The 25,142-nt window shown below is 34.8% G+C and overlaps 1 protein-coding gene across 1 annotated transcript; it reads right to left on the bottom strand.

Moving 5' to 3' along the window:
• Nucleotides 1-25,142, bottom strand: LOC123534518 (F-box only protein 21-like). Its single transcript, XM_053520055.1, has 10 exons — nucleotides 25,077-25,142; nucleotides 17,299-17,454; nucleotides 16,458-16,594; nucleotides 11,793-11,926; nucleotides 9,069-9,210; nucleotides 7,610-7,789; nucleotides 5,683-5,805; nucleotides 4,570-4,640; nucleotides 3,443-3,600; nucleotides 1-2,694 (listed from the first exon to the last, which is right to left on the bottom strand). Exons 1-10 carry the CDS (start codon nucleotides 25,111-25,113, stop codon nucleotides 2,525-2,527), a joined length of 1,308 nt encoding a protein of 435 aa, XP_053376030.1. The 5' UTR covers nucleotides 25,114-25,142; the 3' UTR covers nucleotides 1-2,524.

The following is a 25,142-nucleotide window of genomic DNA, read 5'->3' as shown; positions in this document are numbered from 1 at the left end:
TTGTGAAATATTTGGCCTCTAGAGAGGTCACAAGGTTTTTCTATTTTTAGACCTACTGACCTAGTTTTTGATGGAACGTGACCCAGTTTTGAACTTGACCTAGATATCATCAAGGTGAACATTCTGACCAATTTTCATGAAGATCTTGTGAAATATATGGCCTCTAGAGAGGTCACAAGGTTTTTCTATTTTTAGACCTACTGACCTAGTTTTTGACGGCACGTGACCCAGTTTCGAACTTGACCTAGACATCATCAAGATGAACATTCTGACCAACTTTCATAAAGATCCCATGAAAAATGTGACCTCTAGAGTGGTCACAAGCAAAAGTTTAAAGGACGGACGGACGGACGGACGGACGGACGGACGGACAACGGACGACGGACACCGCACGATCACAAAAGCTCACCTTGTCACTTTGTGACAGGTGAGCTAAAAATCAGACAAATAAAGACACCTTAAATTTTGCTGTAAACTTCTACCATTTTTCATCACAAGTTTTACTGGGTGATTAATAGGTTCAAGACATTTTCTATGCATTTAATAACTTGATGAGTGTGTTTTTTTAAATAAACATTTTCTGAGACAAAGCTTATAACACAATTTTCATGTATTATATTAAGAAAGTTATGGACAATCTAAAAATTTTGGACATAATTGATAAAGTAACTCATTAGGTGAGTCCCTCAAATATATCACCACAAAAAAAAAAAAAAACAAACAAAAACTAGTAAGAGGTAATATCTTTTAAAACACTTAATCACTTAAATCCCTATTAACTTTTTGTATACATGTAATTTAATAATTCATATTAATTCATTATCAAATATTCATTCATATATACCACAAATTATCTGCTTACACTACATGTACACACATACAAACATATTTGGCTTTGTTTATATAATATCATGGTAATATATATTCATATAATATGCCCTCATGAAATTATTCCGCAGGCGTATAGGGTTCTACTATATATCATTTCTTAATTCTAACATGGCTCAATATCTTTGTCACTTAAACAAAGAAGAAAATAAAGCATTGTACATTCTGTGATAAAAAATGGCTGACAAGTGGACCAGTGAGAGAACAAAATGTCAATTATGACATCAAATACATGCATAATGCCGGCTTAATTACTATTCGGATGAATTAAGTTCTGCATGACTTTAGCATTATCTTTTAATGAACATGTTAGAATGAAAACTAGAGCTGCTTTTGAGAAAAGCGCATGTCTCCCACAACTGCCTAATCATCTAAATAGAAGTCAGTCTTTATATACTGTTTACTCACTACAAATATACCTTTGAAGAGTAAAAAGGCCGATTTTGGGTAATTCAAGGGCCATAATTCCGAAGTGCCTGGGCTGATTTGGCTAGTTATCGAACTTGGCCGAGGACTTATCAGCAAACACATTTTGTTCAAGTTTGGTGAAGATCGGATGAGAAATGTTCAACTTAGAGTGCGGACAAGAGTAGAAAGGCCGATTTTCAGTAATTCAAGAGCCATAATTCCAAAGTGCCTAGGACGATTTGGCTAGTTATAGAACCTGGGCGAGGACTTATCATCAAACACATTTAGTTCAAGTTTGGCGAAGATTGGATGAAAAATATTCGACTTAGCGCGCGGACAAGAGTAAAAAGGCCAATTTTCGGTAATTTAAGGAACATAATTTCGAAATGCCTGGGCCGATTTGGCTAGTTATCGAACACGTCCGAGGTCTTATGGTCAAACACATTTTGTTCAAGTTTGGTGAAGATCGGATGAGAAATGTTTGACTTAGAGTGCGGACAAGCTTTGTGACAGACAGACAGACACACATGCACAGACTGGAGTAAATCAATATATCTCCCACACCACTGTGTGGTGGGAGACATAACAAACGATTATCTTCTGATTTACCACGGTTCATCATTCAGATTCTTGGATATTAAGTCACTTGGTCTAATGCCCTCATGGTTCAGTTTCCTCATTGTAAATCAGACATTAAACAACACGAATGCATTAATTATTTAACAAATAACATTATTGGATAAAAATGCATAACAATAGCTTTAATTAACGCCTGTTTGTATTTTTAAGCATAGTTACAGGGTTTTTGCAAATTTTCTTTTTTTGTATAAGAAGCAAAAAAAAATTTGTATAATTATGTCCTGAAAAATACTATTTTAAGAGCACTTAACTGACCTGATTCGGCAAGAGTACAATGAAATTAGAAGGTGATTCAAACCCCCAACAACGAATTGTCTGAAATGACACTGGGGAATATCACCCGTCCTTACATTTCATTCCATCGAGTAGAATCAAAGGCATTGTATTAAAGGAGAAAAAATAATAAAATTCCTTTCTTTCTGAAATATTTCACATATTTTTGACATTAACCTGGATGCATGCTTATGAAATGGTGGTAAAAAAACAATTCAATAAACTCTGTACACTGAAGCAATGTTCAGAAGTTTTACATTTATGAAGTAATTGTTCCAAAAATTCAATTTTTCCTCAACTACCTTTAGTACAACACTCAAGAATGATAATGTTCATGCACTAATCTTGCTGTCATTTCAATGTCTTGTGGGTATTCTGATGTCTTTTCATTGTTTGGAATATAATGAGTTGTTTCGTAAGATGTGAAATACTTTCCAATTTCTGGATGAGTGATCCGACAACATTCTGAATTAAAATCTAAGCTTTCTGAAAAAGTTAAAAATATTAATATAAAATACTTTTCATATAAACATGTACAACTGATCATAATATCCAGACCCCTGGACCAGTATTCAGTAATGGCTGTCATATAAAATCTAGCCTTACTAAGTTAGACTGAACAATGCCATAAGTTCAACTTAAGCTTTGTTCAAGGAAGATGTATACTGCCTGTAGCTATAGAAGGTATCAATATGCAGCCAAAGTTTCAACATGTGGTTATTGTAAAATTAATTTCAGACTTAACATGTTGATGAATACGCCAATGATGTCAGTGACATAAAACACCCCAAGGTGGTATTTATAGTAAGGAGTCCTAAAGTAAAATATAGAATGTTCTCATCCTTTTTTCTGGTTGTCTTATTGTGACAATAATAACCTTTACCATGCTAAATTTCTATAATGAACTTGTCCATCTTTCAGTTTGGATATTACCATTAACTGTTAAAAGGGGTGCTTACCAAAAAGATACTAACTGAATGGCAAACAGTGCAGATCTTGATCAGACTGCACAGATTTGCAGGCTGATCATTATCTACACTGGTAGCAAAGGCAGAATTAATTGTGTCCAGCATGATAAGAGGTAATGAACAAGAGAATTAGAAATAAAAGACTAAACATATTGAAACATTAAAGTATTTAGACAAAAATAATTTATTTCAACTGATAAAATTTGTAAATTATGAATAATAAAAAAATACCCAAACAAAAAATGAGCCAAATACTAAACTTATACCTTCTGCAGCATATCTGTTGGTACCATCAGCAACAAGGACATTATAGAAGGGCTGTTTGTCTTTGTGAGGTAGACGGTTTACTCCCATCTGTAATATCCACTCCTGAGTTGCCTCACATTTAGAGTCCCATCCATATATCACACAATCATAGTCATACCTGGTATAGAATTATAAGTTACAGAGCAGCATCTATAGAGTAACTTTTATTTGAAGGTATGACACTAAATAATGATGACCTGCAAGTGCTTAACATAAGGTAATATTGCAAGAAAAGAGTTATGGTTCTTTGCCTTCTGACTAATTTACTGACGACAAAAAATGTATAACGTTTCACAGCTTTAGTATTCAACAAAAGCATAGCTAAACAAACAAGAAACTAAATCACACACCTGAGTCCCATTGTTTAAGTTTCATAATGATAGTTGTGTAAATTTATTTTGAAATCTGGCCAGTGGATTGTATGATTATCAAAGTTTTCTATTCAGATATGGCAAGGTAACAGTCATGTGTGCAGGGGCATAGTAACAGGCCAAAATTGACAAATGTTCTGAAATTTACACTGAAAATTTACAAAACTTCTGGCTGTGCCAGCCACTCCCCACAATAATTATGAAGACATAGGCTGTGCCCCTGTGTCTGGTAACTGCAACAGGTTAAGCAAGACTTCCAATCTGTATGTCAATGGTTCAAATCCTGTCCAGCAACCTCAACAGATCGAGCAAAACTTCAAATCCTGATGTTGTTGGTTCAAAGCCTGTTTGGTAACCTCAACATATCAAGTAAGATTCTTAGATTCTGTATGTAACTGGTTCAAATCATGGATAAGGCATCAGTTCCCTCTGATGGCTCATTTAACACTATATATCTAAGTAAATTGCTCTCCATCTCAAATAAACCTGAGGAAGTTGTCATTAACTTGTGGAGAACAGCTTAATGTTTGCTTTGTTTCAAGCCGCATAGACCCAATTAAGGTCACTTTACAGCTTTAATGGTGAAACTTAACCTGATCAATAATCTAGGTACAAATGTCAGGTTAACTGACCACAATATTTTACTTAAATACTAATAGGAAACCATATATAAAATAAAGAAGAAAAAAACAATATATATTAACAGTTTACAATACCTTCTGTGTTTCATAATAAGGCCTACTGAATAAAGTGCATCTTTTGGTTTCTTTCTAGTTTTAGTCTTAATCTGAAAACATAGTGAACACAAACATATAGAGCAGTGAATGCATTCTCAGTTTGCTCATATTACATGTAAGAATTAAGAGAAAAGATCAGTGAGTCTGGTAATCAAGTCAGAATTTCTATTTATGTTCTACTTCTGCCTGGATGCAAAAATCTTACTGAATATAAAGACTTAAAGGGGGGTAATCAGATTTTGGTCAGTCACTGGATTTGTTCACAACTTAACAGCTGCTAATTCATATTTAGCTCTTAATACAAGTTAGATTCTCACTGGTTGTTTTTTTTCTTCTAATTTTTTATTTTCGTATCCTAGTTGCCCAACCTAGATAGAGAAATAGAGGTATTTTAGAATAACTATAAATTTGATAAACAAACTTTTCCTAACAAATGACATAAATAAAAGACCTATTGTACTATCATTTTTCAAGATCTGCATTTGAAATAATATACATGTATTTAGCTGGAATTCATTAGCAATGTTAGTTTGGGAAATTATTATTGTCTCCTGTTGTGCAACCAAAATAGAGCGGAAAATGAATTCAGAAGCTACACACAATTTTAAAACTTGCCTTTTAGTTCAGATTAATGAAATGTAAATAAATAATTAGAAATCATATTGAAGAAAAAGAAATAAATACTTACCTGTTTAAAGACTTCCTTACTTATGGGGAGTAATTACAAACTTTTATAAAATGAAAAAAAAACTACATTTGTAACATGGATTTACTCCATGTGTTAAATTAAATGTGTTTTTTTTTTTGTTCCTTAGATAAATCTCTAACAGTATATTTTAAAAAAAGTGAAAAATGTCATAAAACACTGGTTAAATGTGACTGACCACCTTTTAACGCAAAGAGTACAAATCAATTGAGGAAATATATATGTGAAAAAAATATTATATTCACCTTTATGTACATTTTAGCATGATATTTTCAAAACCATACGTTTTACATTTTTTTAAAGACTTTAATTTTTAAAGTATTTAACAAACAGTCTTTTTTATATATATATTTTTGATACAGACAGACATTTTTCTCAAACTCTACCTTCTTCTTGTTCTTGTTTTCTTTACTGTCCTCCATCTGTGTTTGTGCAGCATTCATGAGGTAAGCAACAAGACCCATCCTGTTCTGATCTTCATCTGCTATCAACTGTAGATTGTTGATCACCTAGGAAATAACAGGATAACATCATCTATATAACTGTATGACAGTATTCATGCAGCAGCCAACAAGACCCTTCCTATTCTGATTATCATCTACTATCAACTTTAAATTTCGAATGTAAAGTGCCTTCATGCAAAAAGTTAACATTGGCCCCTGTGACCTTGACCTTTGACCTGGTGACCCCAAAGTCAGTAGGGTTGGTGTACTCATAAAGTACAATCAGCAGGTAAAGTTTGAAGGTCCTGGGTGAAGTGGTTCGCGAGTAAAGTGCCTCCATGCAAAAAGTTAATGTTGGCCCCTGTGACCTTGATCTTTGAGCTGGTGACCCCAAAGTCAGTAGGAGTGGTGTACTCAATAAGTACTATCAGCATGTGAAGTTTGAAGGTCCTGGGTGCAGTGGTTCGCGAGTAAAGTGCCTTCATGCAAAAAGTTAACGTTGGCCCCTGTGACCTTGACCTTTGACCTGGTGACCCCAAAGTCAGTAGGGGTGGTGTGCTCAATAAGTACTATCAGCATGTGAAGTTTTAAGGTCCTGGGTGCAGTGGTTCGCGAGTAAAGTGCCTTCATGCAAAAAGTTAACGTTGGCCCCTGTGGCCATGACCTTTGACCTGGTGACCCCAAAGTCAGTAGGGGTGGTGTATTCAATAAGTACTATCAGCATGATAAGTTTGAAGGTCCTGGGTGCAGTGGTTCGCAAGTAAAAGGCCTTTATGCAAAAAGTTAATGTTGGCCCCTGTGACCTTGACCTTTGACCTGGTTGCCCCAAAGTCAGTAAGGGTGGTATACTCAATAAGTACTATCAGCAGGTGAAGTTTGAAGGTCCTGGGTGCAGTGGTTCGCGAGTAAAGTGCCTTCATGCAAAAAGTTAACCTTGTGACAAACGAACGAACTAACGAACGGACGGACAGTTGAAAACTAATATGCCTCCTTCGGGGGCATAAAAACAGGACATCATGAACTAGGTCAGATAACATTAATGAGGTCAGTAACACTGCCCATCCTGTTTTGATCCTCATCACCTTTGAAATGAACACTGGAAATCAGCTGTGAAATTACAGGATAAACTAATGATAAAACTGTAACACAGCATCTTTGAGGTGGTCTACTTGACCCATCCTGTTCTGATCCTCACCTGTTATCAACTGTAAATTTTTAATCACCTATGAAATAACAGGATAACATAAAATACACAAATCATACAACATTCATGAGGTAGATCCATCCTGTGTTGGTCTTCATGTTTAAAAACTTTTCAATACTTGTGCAGCATTTTTGCAGTAGACAAAGTAACCTAATCTTTTTATGTCCTCAGCTGCTTTCAACTGCAGGCTTGCATGCTGTGAATCATCTAAGAACAACATTTAAAATAGTGTCATAACATTCATGAGGTAGGCAACAAGATCCACAATGTTCTCATCTTCTTCTATCAATTGTTAAGGTTGTTAATCATCCAGGAAATAACAGGATAACATTAATAATACTCATACAGGAAATAACAGGATAACATTAATAATACTCATACAGGAAATAACAGGATAACATTAATAATACTAATGGTAACAAAACATTCATGAGGTATTCTACAAGACCTATCATGTTGTGGTCCTTAACAGTTTTAGTTTGTTAATTATCTAGGTTACATGAGGAAAAACATTAATCATCCTGTTTTGGCCTTCATCTGCTATGGAAAATCTTTAATAAGCTTAAATTATAAAATTCAAAGAAAACATCCACTTATAACTAACAAATATCAGTATGTTACAATTGTCATTTAACCTTTATAAATGATTATCTTACAAAAACTTACATCAGGAAGGTTAATGTTCAGGTGTAAGTTCACTCTAACTAGCAGCAGTCGCATTTCAAAATCATCTGGTGATATCAAGACAGAGAACTCTAGGGCATTTCGTAAACACAGTAAGTTATCTCCCATTCTGTCCTGCTCTCGTCCAATAGCAATTAGATTCCTGATCATTCTTTCTAACACCTACAAAAAATTGTAAAAATAAAATAAACTGCACAGCCCAAACTAGCAAAGTATATGTGTAAGCAAATATACCATATCTTAGCACTGCAGATATGCAAGCAAATATATTGTACATCTTTTAATTTTCTGTTTTATTTCTGTTGGGTTTTAAATAACGAGAAAGTTTTGGTCTGACAACAACTTCCCAGCTTCTGATGGTGGAGAAAGATCCCAGTCTCCATCACCAACAATGAGCTTCTGCAGATCAGTAAGGTCTGTGTATTCCCCAAAAAATGTTTTATCTCTACCAGTATATTGAACCTACTTTACAATAAAAATACTCTCTGACAATATTTTGAAGTCAGAAAATTTGGAACTGTCATTGAATGTCTACAAAAAGAATGCAAGAAATAGGGAAGTTTTGAATTGTTAAGGTAATGATAGGAAACAAGCACTACTCAAAGTTCATGAAGGTCCAGGAAAGAGCATCTTAGACTTCAACTATTCCAATTTTGCACTGCCTCATTACCTCTGCATACTAAATTCTATTAAGAAATTTTATAAGACTAAAATTATAGTGTTGTAGTTGTGTACTTGCTAGACTTGAAGCAGTAGTTCACTGGCTAGATGTAGGGCTAAGAAACTACTTGCTGAGCATCTGATCCTCCTGCTCTTCAAAAAAACAAGGAGCTGCATTCAATAAACGCTTGATGCCCCCGGTGGCATCCTTGTCAATAGATCTTGCACCTTATGGTTACATCTGTATTAGTATCAATTCATTCTTGTAAGCAATATTGATGCTAGACTAAACGGTCCCATTTGGTTAACCAAGAGATGGCCCATACAAACCAACCTAAGTACATAACAAGGTCAAGGTCAAATTGAGGTCACGTGATGTGTGAAGAAGGTTACATCTGCATTAGTATCAAGTCATTCTAGTAAGTGTTATTGATGCTAGACCATACGGTCCCATTTGGTTAACCTTGTACGGATGGACAGACGAACAGATGGAAGGACGAATGGACGGACAGACAAAACAATCACTATATGCCTCCCACATCAGTAGATGCCGGGGGCATAAAAATACAAAAGGTGTTTACAATGTGACTTTAAACTAAGGTCCAGTGTACGGTGCATAACATCCTGCATGTTCAGGAAATAAGGGGAAGCTTCTGTTCTTAATCTGACATTACCCTCCAAAACCTAAAATTACTAAATGTCTCCAGTGGTTTCATGTATTTGCAACTATAAATTTTACTTAGATACCATCACATCTACCTTGCTGAACATAAGTTGTTACCTGTACAGGACTGGTTATCCTCATACTGTTAAGGTTTAATAAACTCTCTGGAACATTGAGCGCCACAGGTAACTGTCCATAGCTGAGAAACTTTCCACCATTGAACACATCTATATATGTATACATGTGCTCTTCAGTGTTCCTGAAATAATATATGTAAATATGACAGACCATATCAATATATATATACATGTGTTATACAAAGATCCTGATTTGGTAACTGTATATCTTGGAATATACATGTAGGCTGTCTTCTGGTAATTCTGACATTCTGGTACACTAGAGGTCCAACATGGTCTCTGGTAAAACACTGGGCACATTTCTCCAATATTTTTAGTTTACATTACAGGTAAAAGGTGTATACTAAACAGCAGTGTTTTATGACATATCTTCATCAACCAATTACAATTATTCATATTTCAATATCTTATTTCAGCACTGTAGTGAACAACTGGAAAAATATCAACATCATGATTTTTGAATTTCTACAAAGGCACCTTCATCTGTTAGGTATGCATTAATCTCAAGACAAGTCCTTTAAAGGCATAAATTTTACTGTACCACAAGCAGAGAGTTATAATTAATTTCACAAAGCTGTTGTATTAGGTCAAATGCCTTTACATTAACAAGACATTAAACCACCTCGATAGCCTAATGGTAGAGCGTCCGCTTTGAGTGCAGGAGGTCTTGGGTTCGATCCCCGGCTGCGTCATACCAAAGACATGAAAAATGGTACCAGTAGCTCCCTTGCTTGGCACTCAGCATTAAAAGGGAAACTGGCCTCTTCTCTCATACCCTCATGGGGAAGGATTCCATCAGGAATGAGGTATGGATTCCATCAGGAATGAGGTGTCGAGAGTGATTAATATAAGTTGTAGAACTTCCTTTCACAATCTACCTAAAATAAATTATGTATAAACTAAGACATTGTTATATATTTTAAGCATCGTTATCTATTCACACAACAAGAGGACCATGATGGTCCTGAATCGCTCACCTATCTCCACATGACCCAGTGTTCAACTGAGTATGACATCGTTATTTCTATTATTTGACATAGTGACCTAGTTTTTGAGCACATGTGACCTAGATATCATCAAGATATAAAATTCTGACCAATTTTTATGAAGATCCATTGAAAAATATGGCCTCTAGAGAGGTCACAAGGTTTTTCTATTATTTGACCTAATGACCTAGTTTTTGAAGGCACGTGACCCACTTTTAAACTTGACCTAGATATCATCAAGGTGAACATTCTCACCAATTTTCATGAAGATCTCGTGAAAAATATGGCCTCTAGAGAGGTCACAAGGTTTTTCTATTTTTCGACCTACTGACCTAGTTTTTGACCGCACATGACCCAGTTATGAACCTGACCTAGATATCATCAAGATGAACATTCTCACCAATTTTCATGAAGATCCATTGAGAAATATGGCCTCTAGAGAGGTCACAAGGTTTTTTCTATTTTTAGACCAACTGACCTAGTTTTTGACCCCACGTGACCCAGTTTCGAATCTGACTTAGATATCATCAAGATGAACATTCTGACCAATATTCATGAAGATCTCATGAAAAATATGGCCTCTAGAGAGGTCACAAGGTTTTTCTATTTTTAGATCTACTGACCTAGTTTTTAACCCCATGTGACCCAGTTTCGAACTTGACCTAGATATCTTCAAGGTAAACATTCTGACCAATTTTCATGAAGATCCATTGAAAAAAATCGCCTCTAGAGAGGTCACAAGGTTTTCCTATTTTTAGACCTACTGACCTAGTTTTTGACCGCACATGACCCAGTTTCGAACTTGACCTAGAAATCATCAAGGTGAACATTCTGACCAATTTTCATGAAGATCCATTGAGAAATATGGCCACTAGAGAGGTCACAAGGTTTTTCTATTTTTAGATCTACTGACCTAGTTTTTGACCCCACATGACCCAGTTTCGAACTTGACCTAGATATCATCAAGGTGAACATTCTGGCCAATATTCATGAAGATCTCATGAAAATTATGGCCTCTAGAGAGGTCGCAAGGTTTTTCTATTTTTAGATCTACTGACCTAGTTTTTAACCCCACGTGACCCAGTTTCGAACTTGACCTAGATATCATCAAGATGAACATTCTGACCAATTTTCATGAAGATGCATTGAGAAATATGGCCTCTAGAGAGGTCACAAGGTTTTTCTATTTTTAGACCTAATGACCTAGTTTTTGACCCTACGTGACCCAGTTTCGAACTTGACTTAGATATCATCAAGGTGAACATTCTGACCAATATTCATGAAGATCTCATGAAAAATATGGCCTCTAGAGAGGTCACAAGGTTTTTTTATTTTTAGACCTACTGACCTAGTTTTTGACCCAACGTGACCCAGTTTCGAACTTGACCTAGATATCATCTAGGTGAACATTCTGACCAATTTTCATGAAGATCTTGTGAAATATATGGCCTCTAGAGAGGTCACAAGGTTTTTCTATTTTTAGACCTACTGACCTAGTTTTTGATGGCACGTGACCCAGTTTCGAACTTGACCTAGATATCATCAAGATGAACATTCTGACCAACTTTCATAAAGATCCCATGAAAAATGTGACCTCTAGAGTGGTCACAAGCAAAAGTTTACGGACGCACGCACGGACGGACGACGGACACCGCGCGATCACAAAAGCTCACCTTGTCACTTTGTGACAGGTGAGCTAAAAAGTACAAAATTAATACGTGAGATCTTGTTTCCATCTGAGCAGGAAGTGTGAAGGTGAGTTGACTGGTTCACAAACAATACCTAATCTTCTGGCTATTGCTGAATAAACTATCGACAATGTGATTGGTATACCAGTCTCCAATGTTAACACCTGAAACAGGTAACAAATTTACAGAAAATGATTTTATGACTGGCTGAAAATCTAAGAAGATCTTGTTGTAAATTGTATAATGAGGAAGGCAAAGGAACTAATCAAATAACTTGAGCTATTAATGAATATGACTATTACCACCACATTAGTGCTTACGGTTAACAAGCAAATTCGATGAATTGGTATCCCCCGCTGAAAGGGTTTGTGGTGAGGAATGGGAAAAAATATATCCGGCAAAAAGTTAAGGATGTTAATAAGAAGAAAATAATTTCATTAGTCAAAATCAATTTAACAGAAAACAAATGTTTAATTAAAGAGTACATAATAAATGTTTAATACTTTGATCCTGACTAAAGAATTTATTTTGAATGGGATATGCTTACTGTAATAAGCTTAGCTTTTAAAATTAAATGCAGTTAACTGAAATGTGAGCTTGAAGTTTAACTGGAACGAAATATTGTCTTTGAGTGGTTTGGCACCAGGTGTTGCTGTTTAACATGTACATTAGAATTTGAAAGAACAGAATAGATGTCCTTAAGAGAACACAATCAAGTAAGATATCTTGAACATGGCTGAGGGCAAGGTTTGTGCAGTCACAACTTAACATGTTGAAGGTTTGAACATTTAAAAAAAAAAAAAAAAGAATAGAAATATATATATGTATATATATAAATATATGTATATATTTATTTTTATTAGGGGGTGGGGGTGCGGGGGAACAGGTGAGGAAACAAAATTTCACATGTTGATTATAAATATTAATGGAAAATTAAAAATGAAAAAAAAAAAAACACAAAAAAAACTGGGTGAAATGGGGTGGGGGGGGGGGGGGGGAGCAGAGGATGCATGATCAGTGGTGGACATGACTAGGTGAAGGAGCGAGGTGGGGGAATGGTACAACTTGCATGTTGATAAATATTCATGGAAGGTTTGAACAAAATCTAAGACAAGGAATTTTAGGGGGGTGGGGGGAGGTTGTGGGGTTGGGAGGGGGAGGGGGAGGGGGGGTGACCAAGGCAATCGGGTGACCAGGTGTGGGTGGACAACTTCACACATTTATAATAAATGTTCACAGAAAAGAATGAAAGAAATTTAATGAAATTCTGCCAAACGGTAAGTTTGTTATGTACAAATATGTGGATTTTTTGACAATTAAAGGGCAATAACTCTGAAGTTACAAAAGAAATCCGTACGAACTTGTGTGTGCACAACCACATTATAGTGCTCTAAATTTTGTTTAAGTTTCATAGTTCAAGGTCAAATATATCAAAAGTTATGATGCAGAAATGGCCATATCTATAGTACCCTATATAGTTAACACTAAAAACTTCTAAGGGCCATAACTCTGGTGTTACTTGGGCAATCTGACTGAAGCTTGATGGGCCCCATAACCTCATAGTGGTGAACATGTATCTGAAGTTTGTTTGAAAAAAATCTAAAATAAGGAATGATTTTTTTTGGGGGGGGGGGGGGGGGGGAGGCGTGTGATCAAGGTAAGGGGGTGACCAGGTGTGGGTACACAACTTCACAATAAATGTTCATGGAAAAGAATGAAAGAAATTTAATGAAATTCTACCAAATGGTAAGTTTGTTATGTATAAATATGTGGATTTTTATACAATTAAAGGGCAATAACGCTTAATTTACAAAATAAATCCAAACGAAATTGTGTGTACACAACCACATTATGGTGATCTAAATTCTGTTTAAGTTTCATAGTTCTAGGTTAAATATATCAAAAGTTATGATGCAGAAATTGCCATATTTATAGTACCCTATATAGTTAACACACTGTTTTAAAATGGACAAACATACTTCATACAAATATCATTCTATCATGTATCTTGATATTTATACATAAAATTATTTCCCCTTCTGTAGTTATATTTTCTTAGAATGAGTTGTTACAAAAATCAAATTTATATCATTGAAATGCGAATGACTTAACTTACTTACTAATTTACTAACATCAGTCTACATTATTTTGGTATGGATATATACGTTTGGATGCATGTCACTTTTCTGTTTGCATGTTTCGTGTTAACATGGTCAGAGTTTGTACATTAAGTGGATGGAGTAAGGAATATTTACAAGATGATTAGTTACCTTCAGTCTAATATTTACAAGATGATTAGTTACCTTCAGTCTAGTTTGGAACTTCAAATTTCAAGTCCCTACTTAAAATAATAACTAGATGTGTGTCCATAGGACACAGGTGCCCCCCACTCCTGCCACTGTAACATGGTTTAATGACTAAGGTTAAACAATTTTTAAGATATTTGCAACACAAACTTTTAAGAACCTTATGTGTATTTTTCACTTAGTTAGCCATAACTCTGGCCTAGCTGAATAAAATCCTAAAGAGAACACTTCATAGGCTATAAAACAATCATCTAATGTTTTATGATTCTAAGTCAAGTACATTTTAACATACATGTTTCACAAACATTTTTTATTGAGTAAGTCTGGACAAGATGTCTGGTCTTGTGTAGTGAAATAATGACTGTAGGTAAAATATTTTCGGAGCTACGCGCGACAAAACATTAAAATGACAATATTTTCCTAGGTCAGGGGCCATAACTCCTACACTACTGAATGAATCTGGACGCAAAACCCCAGGTGCACAACTGCACATGCTGACCAACATTCCTGTAAACTTTGGTGACTCTAGGTCAAATACTTTTGGAGCTAAGTGCGACACAACATTAAAATGACCAATTTTTTACTAAGTCAGTGGCCATAACTCCTACACGACTGAATGAATCCGGACGCGAAACCCCAGGTGCACAACTACACATGCTGACCAACATTCCTATAAAGTTTTGTGACTCTACATCAAATACTTTTGGAGCTAGGCACGACACAACACTAAAATAACCAATTTTTACAAAGTCAGGGGCCATAACTCCTACACGACTGAATGAATCCGGATGCGAAACCCCAGGTGCACAACTACACATGCTAACCAACACTTCTGTAAACTTTGGTGACTCTAGGTCAAATACTTTTGGAGCTAGGCGCAACACAACATTCTTGGAAGGACGGACGGATGGACAAGAGCAAATCTATATGCCCCCACCACTCATGGGGGGCACAATAATGCACATTAATCTCTATTTCTGGCCTTTATCTAGATGTTATTTCAACAAATTAAAACCTTGAAAATAAAATTAAAGTTAGCAAAAATGCTATATTTTTATTACAGCCATTCAAAGTTTTACAGTAAATATTCACATGATTGTCATTCCTATAATTGGTTTAAGGTTATGTTTCGTTGTTTAAATTTACCCAAACCAAAATGTGTCAACATTTTCTCAAAAATGTGTTAACATTTTCCCAATCCTAGGTAAACTGTTGTGAATGCAAAATGGTTGTACTGGTACTTTCTGTTTTGAGGTTTTCTTCAGTGGAATGACAGCAAATACAAGAAATGTATGTCTTTGCTTACTCCTTTTTTCCTCAACCATTTTGTTTTCGCTCACCACCGCAGTCTTTTTCCGAACAAAGACCTGTAAACAATTTTTCAGTTTGGTGTGACCTTATCAGAGAACACACCATATGCTGTCTAATTCCTACTATCGTAACTCTGCCAAGCCTCAACCCTAAAGATATATGTCACATGCATTTATAATTTATGATGATCATGTGCATGGAGATTCATTCTGAAGTGTGGAAGAAGTTTGTGCCAAGAGATACTGATCAAACAAGTGCTGACCTGTCTGAAGTAAATGGGCATTTAATGTATATTTCCAGCAGACTATAACCTTGACCTTTCACCTAAAAGCCTAAAAGGGTATGCTTGGAAAACAGTAGTAATTTACTGACCTCAGATGTACACTGATAATGACACTGACTATAATCTTTAAGAGAAAGGTAAACATGTTCTTATGTCAAGTTTGTTAACTAAGATTTCTTAAATCATTTCAAGTAGTGAAAGAATTTTCAAAATCAGCTGAAAAAATGTGGCCTCTCTGAACATTTTAATATTTGATCAAAATGGCAGCCATTTTGTTTCCATGGCTATATTTAATTAAATGGCTGGTAAATTAAATTTCTAGATTATGTATCTGAAGTGTATTTTCTTATTTCTGAAATACATTTTCTCTTCTTTTACCAGATATAAAGAAATTACCTAGTTTTACATCTTACACCAAAAGGCATTAGAAATTAATTTGTACTTAAAAGTTTATTTGTTAAATAAAGAATTCAGCAGTATGTAAAATGACTTTGTAAACACACTAAAATGGCTCTCTCAATGATCAGCTGTTCTTAAATTTCTAAGTACCATCTTTTTCCAATCTGGTTTGATTTTAAAAATTCTTTAGCATTATAAAAGGTTTGATGATGGCTATATAAAATCAACTTATTGTTAGGCATTCCTTGCCCCTTATTTCAGTGTTTGCAGTTCATCACAGTAATTAATGTTCATCTCATTGTACTTCTAAATATTCACATTTTTGTATGGCATAAAGTACGGTAGATGAATTGCAAAAATTCAAACAGCAAACTCATATCAGACTTTCATACAAACCTGATTAATGTACGAGTTGTTAATATCATAATATCTTGATTTGTTGCCCTGGAAGTGGTGTTTATTAAACAAAACTCTGTTTATAGCATCTAGAACCATTTTACATTGGTCACAGCTCCACAGGTCCGAGTTTACATCTGTAATATTACCATATATACTTGTAAAAACACATTCAAAATATGGTCAAACCTGTATAAAAGGATCTAGCTTGGGAGAGATTTACTTGCAGGACAAATTACACTGCAAATATCTAAATATCAACGCTGAGAATAAAAATAGCCTGCATTTAAAATCTATTCTGTCTTTTTCGTTTGTGTTTTTTAAATAACAACTAGTACACCACAGTACTGATATCTGCAGAGAGAAGCAGTGAGGTAGTGAATACATGTTATCCTAAAATCTTAAGTCTGGATCCCAAACCTGTAACTCGCAAATTTTTCATCTAACACAGATACAGGGAGGCAAACTATAAAATGTCTAAATGAGCAATACAGTTTCAAAACTTAGTACAGTAGCGTAAAATAGTTAATATTCCTGATGGACTTTTTTCAAGGTTGCATCAATGCAGGAAATTGAATACCAACAGATAAATAAAATTCTCATTTACTTTATTTCTAATAATTTCAAACTTTGAATTAATGTCACCATTCTGGCTAGAACCATGTAATAAATTACTTTACAGTATATAAGAAGTTAATAAGTTAGTTCAGCTATGCAGCACAGACTACATGGATTCTATAAAGGCATGTTAACAATAACAAACGTCCAACGCAGAAACTATTGGAATCTGTACTATGACATGGGACAGTGTGTGTGACATACATGTATATAACTATCATACTTTTCACATCTATAGTAGCCTTGAGGACTGGATGCTGCGGCCAGGTTGTCTGTAGATTGTTTCTTACTTCAGATGCCAGGCTATCCAACTTGTCACTGATATCATTCTCTGTGAAATTCTCTGTAGGCTGACACCACTGGGCAAGAAGTGTAGCACCTAAAAACATTAAACAGTATACTTATACACATGTATGTCTGTAACAACTGAGCTAGTTATGAAACAATAGAAACTAAAAATTGCTTTTGTAAAAAAGCGCATGTCTCCCCCAATGCAAAGTTCTATAGGCAAGAAGTCAACAGGGGTCAGGAGCAAAGTCAAAGAGACACTGAAGGTTGGCTGCAACAGGGATCATCTACTTGGCATGTCCAGTCATCCCGCAAAGTTTCAACACTCTTGGCCTAATGGTTCTCAAGTCACTGTTCAGGCTCCTGTGACCTTGACCTTTGATCAAGTGACACCAAAATTAATAGGGGTCATCTACTCTGCATGTCCAATCATCCTATTAAGTTTCAACATTCTAGGTCAAGTGGTTCTCAAGTTATTTTCCGGAAATGATTTTACATGACCAGGCCCCTGTGACCTTGACCTTGGATCAAGTGACCCCAAAATTAATAGGGGTCATCTACTCTGCATGTCCAATCATCCTATGAAGTTTCAACATTCTGGGTCAAGTGGTTCTCAAGTTATTAATCGGAAATTGTTTTCCATGTTTAGGCTCCTGCGACCTTGACCTTTAACAGTGTGACCCCAAAACCGATAGGGGTCATCTACTCTGCATGTTAAATCATCCTATGAAGTTTCAACATTCTGGGTCAGGAGGTCCTCAAGTTATTGATCGGAAACGGTTATCATTGTTCAGGCCCCTGTGACCTTGACCTTTAAAGGAGTGACCCCAAAAACAAATAGGGGTCATTTACTCTGCAGGAACAATCATCCTATGAAGTTTCAACATTCTGGGTCGAGAGGTTCTCAAGTTATTGATCGGAAACGGTTTTCGATGTTCAGGCCCCTGTGACCTTGACCTTTAACAGAATGACCCCAAAGTCGAGAGGGGTCATCTACTCTGCAGGACCAATCATCCTATTAAGTTTCAACATTCTGGGTCAAGTGATTTTCAAGTTACTGACCGGAAATGGTTTTCAATATTCAGGCCGCTGTGACCTTGACATTCAACAGAGTGACCCCAAAATCAATAAGGGTCATCTACTCTGGATGATCAATCATCCTATGAAGTTTCAATATTCTGGGTCAAGTCATTCTCAAGTTATTGATTGGAAATGGTTTTCCATGTTCAGGCCCCTGTGACCTTGACCTTTGACAGAGTGACCCCAAAATCAATAGGGGTCATCTACTGTGCATGACCAATCATCCTATAAAGTTTCAATATTCTGGGTCAAGTCATTCTCAAGTTATTGATTGGAAATGGTTTTCCATGTTCAGGCCCCTTTGACCTTGACCTTTGACGGAGTGACCCCAAAATCAATAGAGGTTGTCTCCTCCATAAGCCCTACCAACCTATGAAGTTTGAAGGTTCTAGGTCAAATGGTTCTCCAGTTATTGCTCGGAAATGAAGTGTGACGTATGGACGGACAGGGCAAAAACAATATGTCTCCCCCAGAGGGTGGGGAGATATAAAAATGTTACCATTGAAATATGTATATCGGTGAGCTTAATGTATGGCACTGATAGATGTGATACAGAAAAATCACACACAAAATGTAATAGCTAAAAACAAGAGCTGTCCATAAGACAGCCAAGCTCGACTATTCGAAATATTGTCACAGAAGCTGGAAATTATTACCCAAAATGTTAAATATCAAAAGTGTTTTAAGTTCAAAAGGGGACATATCAGAGTTATGGGACTTGATGCTATCAACTAGTTTTATAACCCCGAAGAAACATGTTAAGTTTCAATTCAATATCTGCATTAGTTTTGGGGATAGTAACTTGCATGTAAAACTTTAACCAGAATTTTCTAAGTCCAAAAGGGGGCATAATTTGCTCAAAATACATGTTAAGAGTTATGGAACTTGACCCAGTGAGGTAGGTAATTGATCTAGAAAAAGAATAAATAAGTTCCAAATCTATATGCCTTTTAGTAATAGCTGTATGTACTTGCACGCAAAACTTTAACCAGAATTTTCTAAGTCCAAAAGGGGGCATAATTTGGCCAAAATACATGCCAGAGTTATGGGACTTGACCCAGTGAGGTAGGTAATTGATCTAGAAAAAGAAAAAATAAGTTTCAAATCTATATGCCTTTTAGTAATAGCTGTATGTACTTGCACGCAAAACTTTAACCAGAATTTTCTAAGTCCAAAAGGGGCATAATTTGCCCAAAAAAATACATGCCAGAGTTATGGGACTTGACCCAGTGAGGTAGGTAATTGATCTAGAAAAAGAAAAAATAAGTTTCAAATCTATATGCCTTTTAGTAATAGCTGTATGTACTTGCACGCAAAACTTTAACCAGAATTTTCTAAGTCCAAAAGGGGGCATAATTTGGCCAAAATGAAGGTCAGAGTTATGGGACTTGGTGCTATCAACTAGTTTTATAACCCCGAAGACACATGTGAAGTTTCAATTCAATATCTGCATTAGTTTTGGAGATAGTAACTTGCATGTAAAACTTTAACCAGAATTTTCTAAGTCCAAAAGGGGCATAATTTGCTCAAAATACATGTTAGAGTTATGGAACTTGACCCAGTGAGGTTGGTAATTGACCTAGAAAAAGAATAAATAAGTTTCAAAGCTATATGCCTTTAAGGGGGAATGGTACTTTGTCAAAATTTAAGATTTGCTAATAGTCGTATATACCAAAATAAACTTGAAGATATTTCAAATTTGTATCATCATCTTTTAGAGCGATAAACATGCGTATGACGTTACCATGACGTCGCAAACATGACCCGTTTTCGCGCTTTTTACGTCCGTTAATGGTAGCACTAAAATGGTATAAAACTCGATACTACAAACGTATTGTTGGCGTCAATGCATTAGATTATATATCAAACGACAGAATAAAGCAATTTCTTTAGTGATCATTAACATGAAAAGGTATTTTCTATCCGAATTTTCGAAGGAGGTTCGAAAACAGACATTTGGTTGTTTAAGAAAATTCAGGGAAAAAATCGCTTCTGATCCATTTTGCCAAAAAAATGGCCGTGGAATTTTGCCAATTTTTTGTATGTAAAAATTCATTATGTTGTTAATGGCTGTGCCAAAATAGAAAAAAGTTCACCGAAGCGTTTTTCTAGTACAACCGTTTGAATAGAGCATTGTGACGCAGTAAACAACGTCGCTTAAGACATGACGAAAAGCACGTGAATATTTACATTATTAGCCTTATTTTTACACCAGTGGTTGCAAAGATGGTGCTCTCCATACATATGTGGAACTATGCTTTCTAGCGCCTGTATTAATTCAGCTTCTCCTTTTTCTTCAAGATTTATTGAAACTCACTTTGCACTGGAAAACAAGCTTGCAATGGAAATTATTTTCTATTGTTAATTGTTCTTTTAAAAAAAAATATTCAGGACAATTAAAATGTAGAGTAAAAATATGTTTGTACATCAGTCCAGAATTGCTTGCCTCTTTATGCAACTGAGCACGAATATCGGGCTCCATAGCTTTTACAAAATTGCCCCATTTTTTTGGATCTGTAAAGTTGCCCCTTTTTAAATTTTTTTCGTGTAAACTTTGTAGTTTTCCCAAGTTTTGTTTACTTTCAAAAAATTTTTTGGAAAACAATATTTGTTACTTTTTTATAAATTAAACCCCATTAATAAAAAGTTTTTGATTTTAAACCCATCGGATATGTGTGATATTCAAGGAGGGAGGAAAATATTGACCCTCATGAATCCTAGATTCAAGGGCTAAAGGGTAAATTAAAATTAATTTTAAAAAACAAAATTTAACATAAATAATTGCAAAAAAATAAAAAAAAAGTATTGTTTTTTTCACTTAAATTTTAAAAAATTTTAAATTATATGCAGTTAGTAATTTATCACTCACGGGTGTGTTAAATTTAAATATATTATTTTTTTATGTGTATTTTTTTTATGTAATAAGTTGCTTTGAAAAAAAAATATTTTTTGTGGCAAATTTATTTTAAGAAAATTTTTGATAATTTTCTTTAGTGGTTTTTACGGTTTATCCTTTTTTGTTTTCTGCAAAAATTTACCAAGGGGAGCAAAGTACTGATTAAGTAGGCTGTTTTAAAAATTTTTATTACAAAAACAAACCCCAAATTATAGTTTGTACCGCATGTGTTGATTGTCGGGGGAAATTTCGAGCGCGGTCGGTGATCGGAAAAGGGCGATACTGCGGGATTGGGTTATAGGGAAATTCCAAATGAATTTTTATTTGTTTGTTTTGATTGATAGAATCTGTTTTAGGCCCCTTTCAGTTTTAGTTATGTCGGCAGGAGACGTTCGGTCTTGGGTGTTTTTTTTTTTTAAAATAAAGCTTTTTAAATTTTATAAGACCTTTTACCCCATTCTATTAAAATTATTTTTTTAAAAAAATCCGTGAAAAAATAAAGCTCAAAATACCGGATCGGGAACGGATTTGATTTTTTGAGTGATCTTTCTCTAGGTATATGCTGTTTTATTTGGAAAATTGCAACTTAATATATTTTTTTTTAAATTTTTAGGAAAGACAATATTGTGAAACAAGCGCGACGGCATATGGGACATTCATCTTCTAATCTTTTGTCGTCAGAAAAGGGAAAAGGGGCGTGTGATGGCTTTTTAAAATTCTAATTTGTCGTTTTTTTTTTTATGGGGCTTTTTCCCCTTGCCAAATAATAAACAAAAATTTTAAATGAAATGGGCCCCTTGTGAAACCAACATACGGTGGTTTTGCAGTCTGGTCAGGATCCAGTTTTCGAACGGTTTTAAATTGCAATGGTTTAAAAAAGGAAAAAAATAGATCCTGACAAGACTGCGAAAGGGGTTTGTGTGGATCAAAGTAGGAAAACCCACTTTTTTGGGTTTTTTTCATGGGCGGTCAAAAAAATTTTTTAAAACAGGTAGAACGGATCCATTTATGTAAATGTTTGACGTGTAATTTTTGAAAAACAGTACACGGGGGAATTTTAAAATTTCTAGTAAATTCAAATTTTTAAAAATTGTTTATGTTTGAAAAAAGAAAAATAACGTATTATATAAAGAAATTTTGGATCCCTCGTGGTTGATTCCTGGAATCTCAGGAGGGGCTGAAAGTTGGGCCCCCGTACCAAAACATGGCTTTTATTGAAACATTGGTGTTTGTGTCGGAAGTTAGGGGTTTAGTAGGGTCTTTCCCCGGAAAAAGTTTAAGGAACCCCCGCCTATTTTGAAAGAGCGAAAAAAATTGATTAAAAAATTAATCAACTTTTTTAAGTTTTATTAGTTTTAAAAATTGCTTTAAATTGTTTTTTAAAACTTTACGAAATTACTTTTCGGATAAAATGTGGGGAAAAAGGTTCTGAAAAAATTTCATTTAGGAGTTCGTCCTCGCTTCCAATGCTGTGTTTTGGGTGAGTTTGGTCGTTTCCCTTTTGTTTTTATGTAAAAGGCGATCTCAAGTTTTGGGTTTAAATTATATGAAAACTCCCGTCTTGTAACAAAATTTTTATAAAACCTTGTGTTTGTTAATAACATATTGAATCTATTTGGGTTAGTTTTTAAAAGAAAATGGATATCTTAGGTATAGTTATTTGTGGAAAATAAATAGATATTAATTTTGCCAATGTTAAAACAAGATTACGTGCCAGTTGTACAGGGGAATGTGTGATAAAACCCAGCCAAATTGTTTTATTATAGAAGTTTTAAAAAGGGGTACAAATTGAAAAATATTTAGATGTAGTAGGACGATTTCTGAAAAGTGTTCGTTTTAGGCTTTGTTCCAAAATTTTTGAAATTGAAAGGGGAAAGATTTTTGGATTTGAAGAAATTTCGTGTTTGTAAATTTGTACCAAAATGTAGATTAAATATCATTTTCTGGTAGTTCCAATTTTGAAATCTTCGTCAAAAGTTGGTTTTTTGTTCAGTCATTTATGTTAAAAAATTTTTGCAAGGACTTTATTTCAAGTAATAAAAAAAATTATAAGAAATACAGCAAATATTTATATTATGCTATGAAATTAAGAAAAAAAAAACTTAAGATTTGCTGTTTTAATATTATTATTATTTAGAACCTATGTTGTTTTTTTTACTGTTTATTTTGTGATTTTGGCCATCCTTTTTATTTGTAAAGGGCCAAAGGTTTTTTTTTCCCGATATGCAATAAATCTGAATTGAATCTGTATTTTAATTACCCCAATGTTCCCTAAGCAGCTGCAAGTTTATTAAATAGGGGTTCCGTAAAATCCCGTGATTTTATTTTTTAAATTTTTAAAAAGTAGTAACTTTAGCCATATTGTTTCGGAAAATAGGTTTTTTCCAAAAAAGTCTTTGTTTTGAGTTTAACCCCATTTTTTAACGTTTTTCGCATTAAGGGGGGGTTTTAACCAAACCCCGTTTTCCCGGATTCTGTATACAACCTGTTCTCGCAAGTAATGCAATTCCCCCACATGAATCGAGGTGGAGGATAATGATATCAGAACGTGTGTTATAAAATAGTCCGGGAACTTACCCCCCGTCCGAGGACGAACTGCGCCGGAAAATCCTTTTAGCCCAAGTCTTCCTTTAGCTAAGGGGGGGGCTTCAGTAAAGTTTTTTTCGTTTTTTGAAACCTTTTCAATTTTACCAAATTGAAAAACCGATTTTTATTTGCTTTTCCCGTTTTTTTCACCCCCGAACCCCTTTCTTCAAAAACTTATTTTTACCCTTCTGAATGCCCGTATTTATGGACTTATTTTGGGCGGAGTTTAAAAAAGGTGCAAAAGTGGTTTTGAAAGACATCAAGAATTCTGTTTTAAAAGATAGCACTTTTAAATGAAATTTTTTGGAAATACTGCATTTATGAAAATGGTATATTTTTACGATTAGATTAAAATATTTAATTCGCCCATAACTGCTTTTTTTATAGGTTTCGGTGAATTAGACAACCCATTTAAAATAAACCATGTAACGTTACTAAGTTACATGTCTTTTAAGGTGCGTAGTAAATTTCAAGGTTTTTACTACAAACGCTTGGTGAACTTTTTTTATTTGGCATAGATTTAAAAAAAGAATTTCACATACAAAATTTGGAAAAAATTCCCGGGCCAATTTTTGCAAAGGTCAAAATCGATTTTTTCTGAATTTTCTTAAAAAAACCAAATGTTTTTTTCGAACCCCCTTGAAAATTCGATAGAAAATCCCTGTTCTGTTAAAAAACAAAAAAAATTGTTTATTCGTGTTTGATATATTAATGCATGCGCCCATGTTGTATATGAGTTTTTTTTATTTTAGTGTCCATTAAGGGAGTAAAGCCGAAAAGGGTCTGTTTGCGACGTAGGTAAGTTACGAATGTTTATTGCCTAAAAAATGATGATATCAATTGGAAATTTTTAATTTTATTTTGGTATAAAAGACACACAAATTAAAAATTTTTGCAAGTACATTCCCCTTAAATGTTTTGCTGTAGTTTGATGAAAAAAATTTAAACCAAGGTGGACCCCGACCCCGCCCCGACCCCGGGTGGTAGAAAGTAGAATTTTCGAATAGTGGGAAAAAAAATTTAAAATTGAAGTGTGGCAGCAGGTTGCCACAAAAATTTTTTTAGGACGTGAAAGATTTGACTGATAAAAAAAAAGCAAAAAACATCATGAAATTACAAAATAGTTTTGTTGATGATGCATTTACACATACCAGTTTCTAGAAGTTGATTCTCTGATGATGTTTCCATAAACAATTTGATTTTCTTAGAAGAAAGGG

Source organism: Mercenaria mercenaria, chromosome 12 (genome assembly GCF_021730395.1).
Source record: "Mercenaria mercenaria strain notata chromosome 12, MADL_Memer_1, whole genome shotgun sequence".
NCBI lineage: Eukaryota > Metazoa > Mollusca > Bivalvia > Venerida > Veneridae > Mercenaria > Mercenaria mercenaria.
The sequence above is the reverse complement of the archived record's forward strand: the minus strand, read 5'-3'. Positions and strand labels throughout refer to the sequence as shown.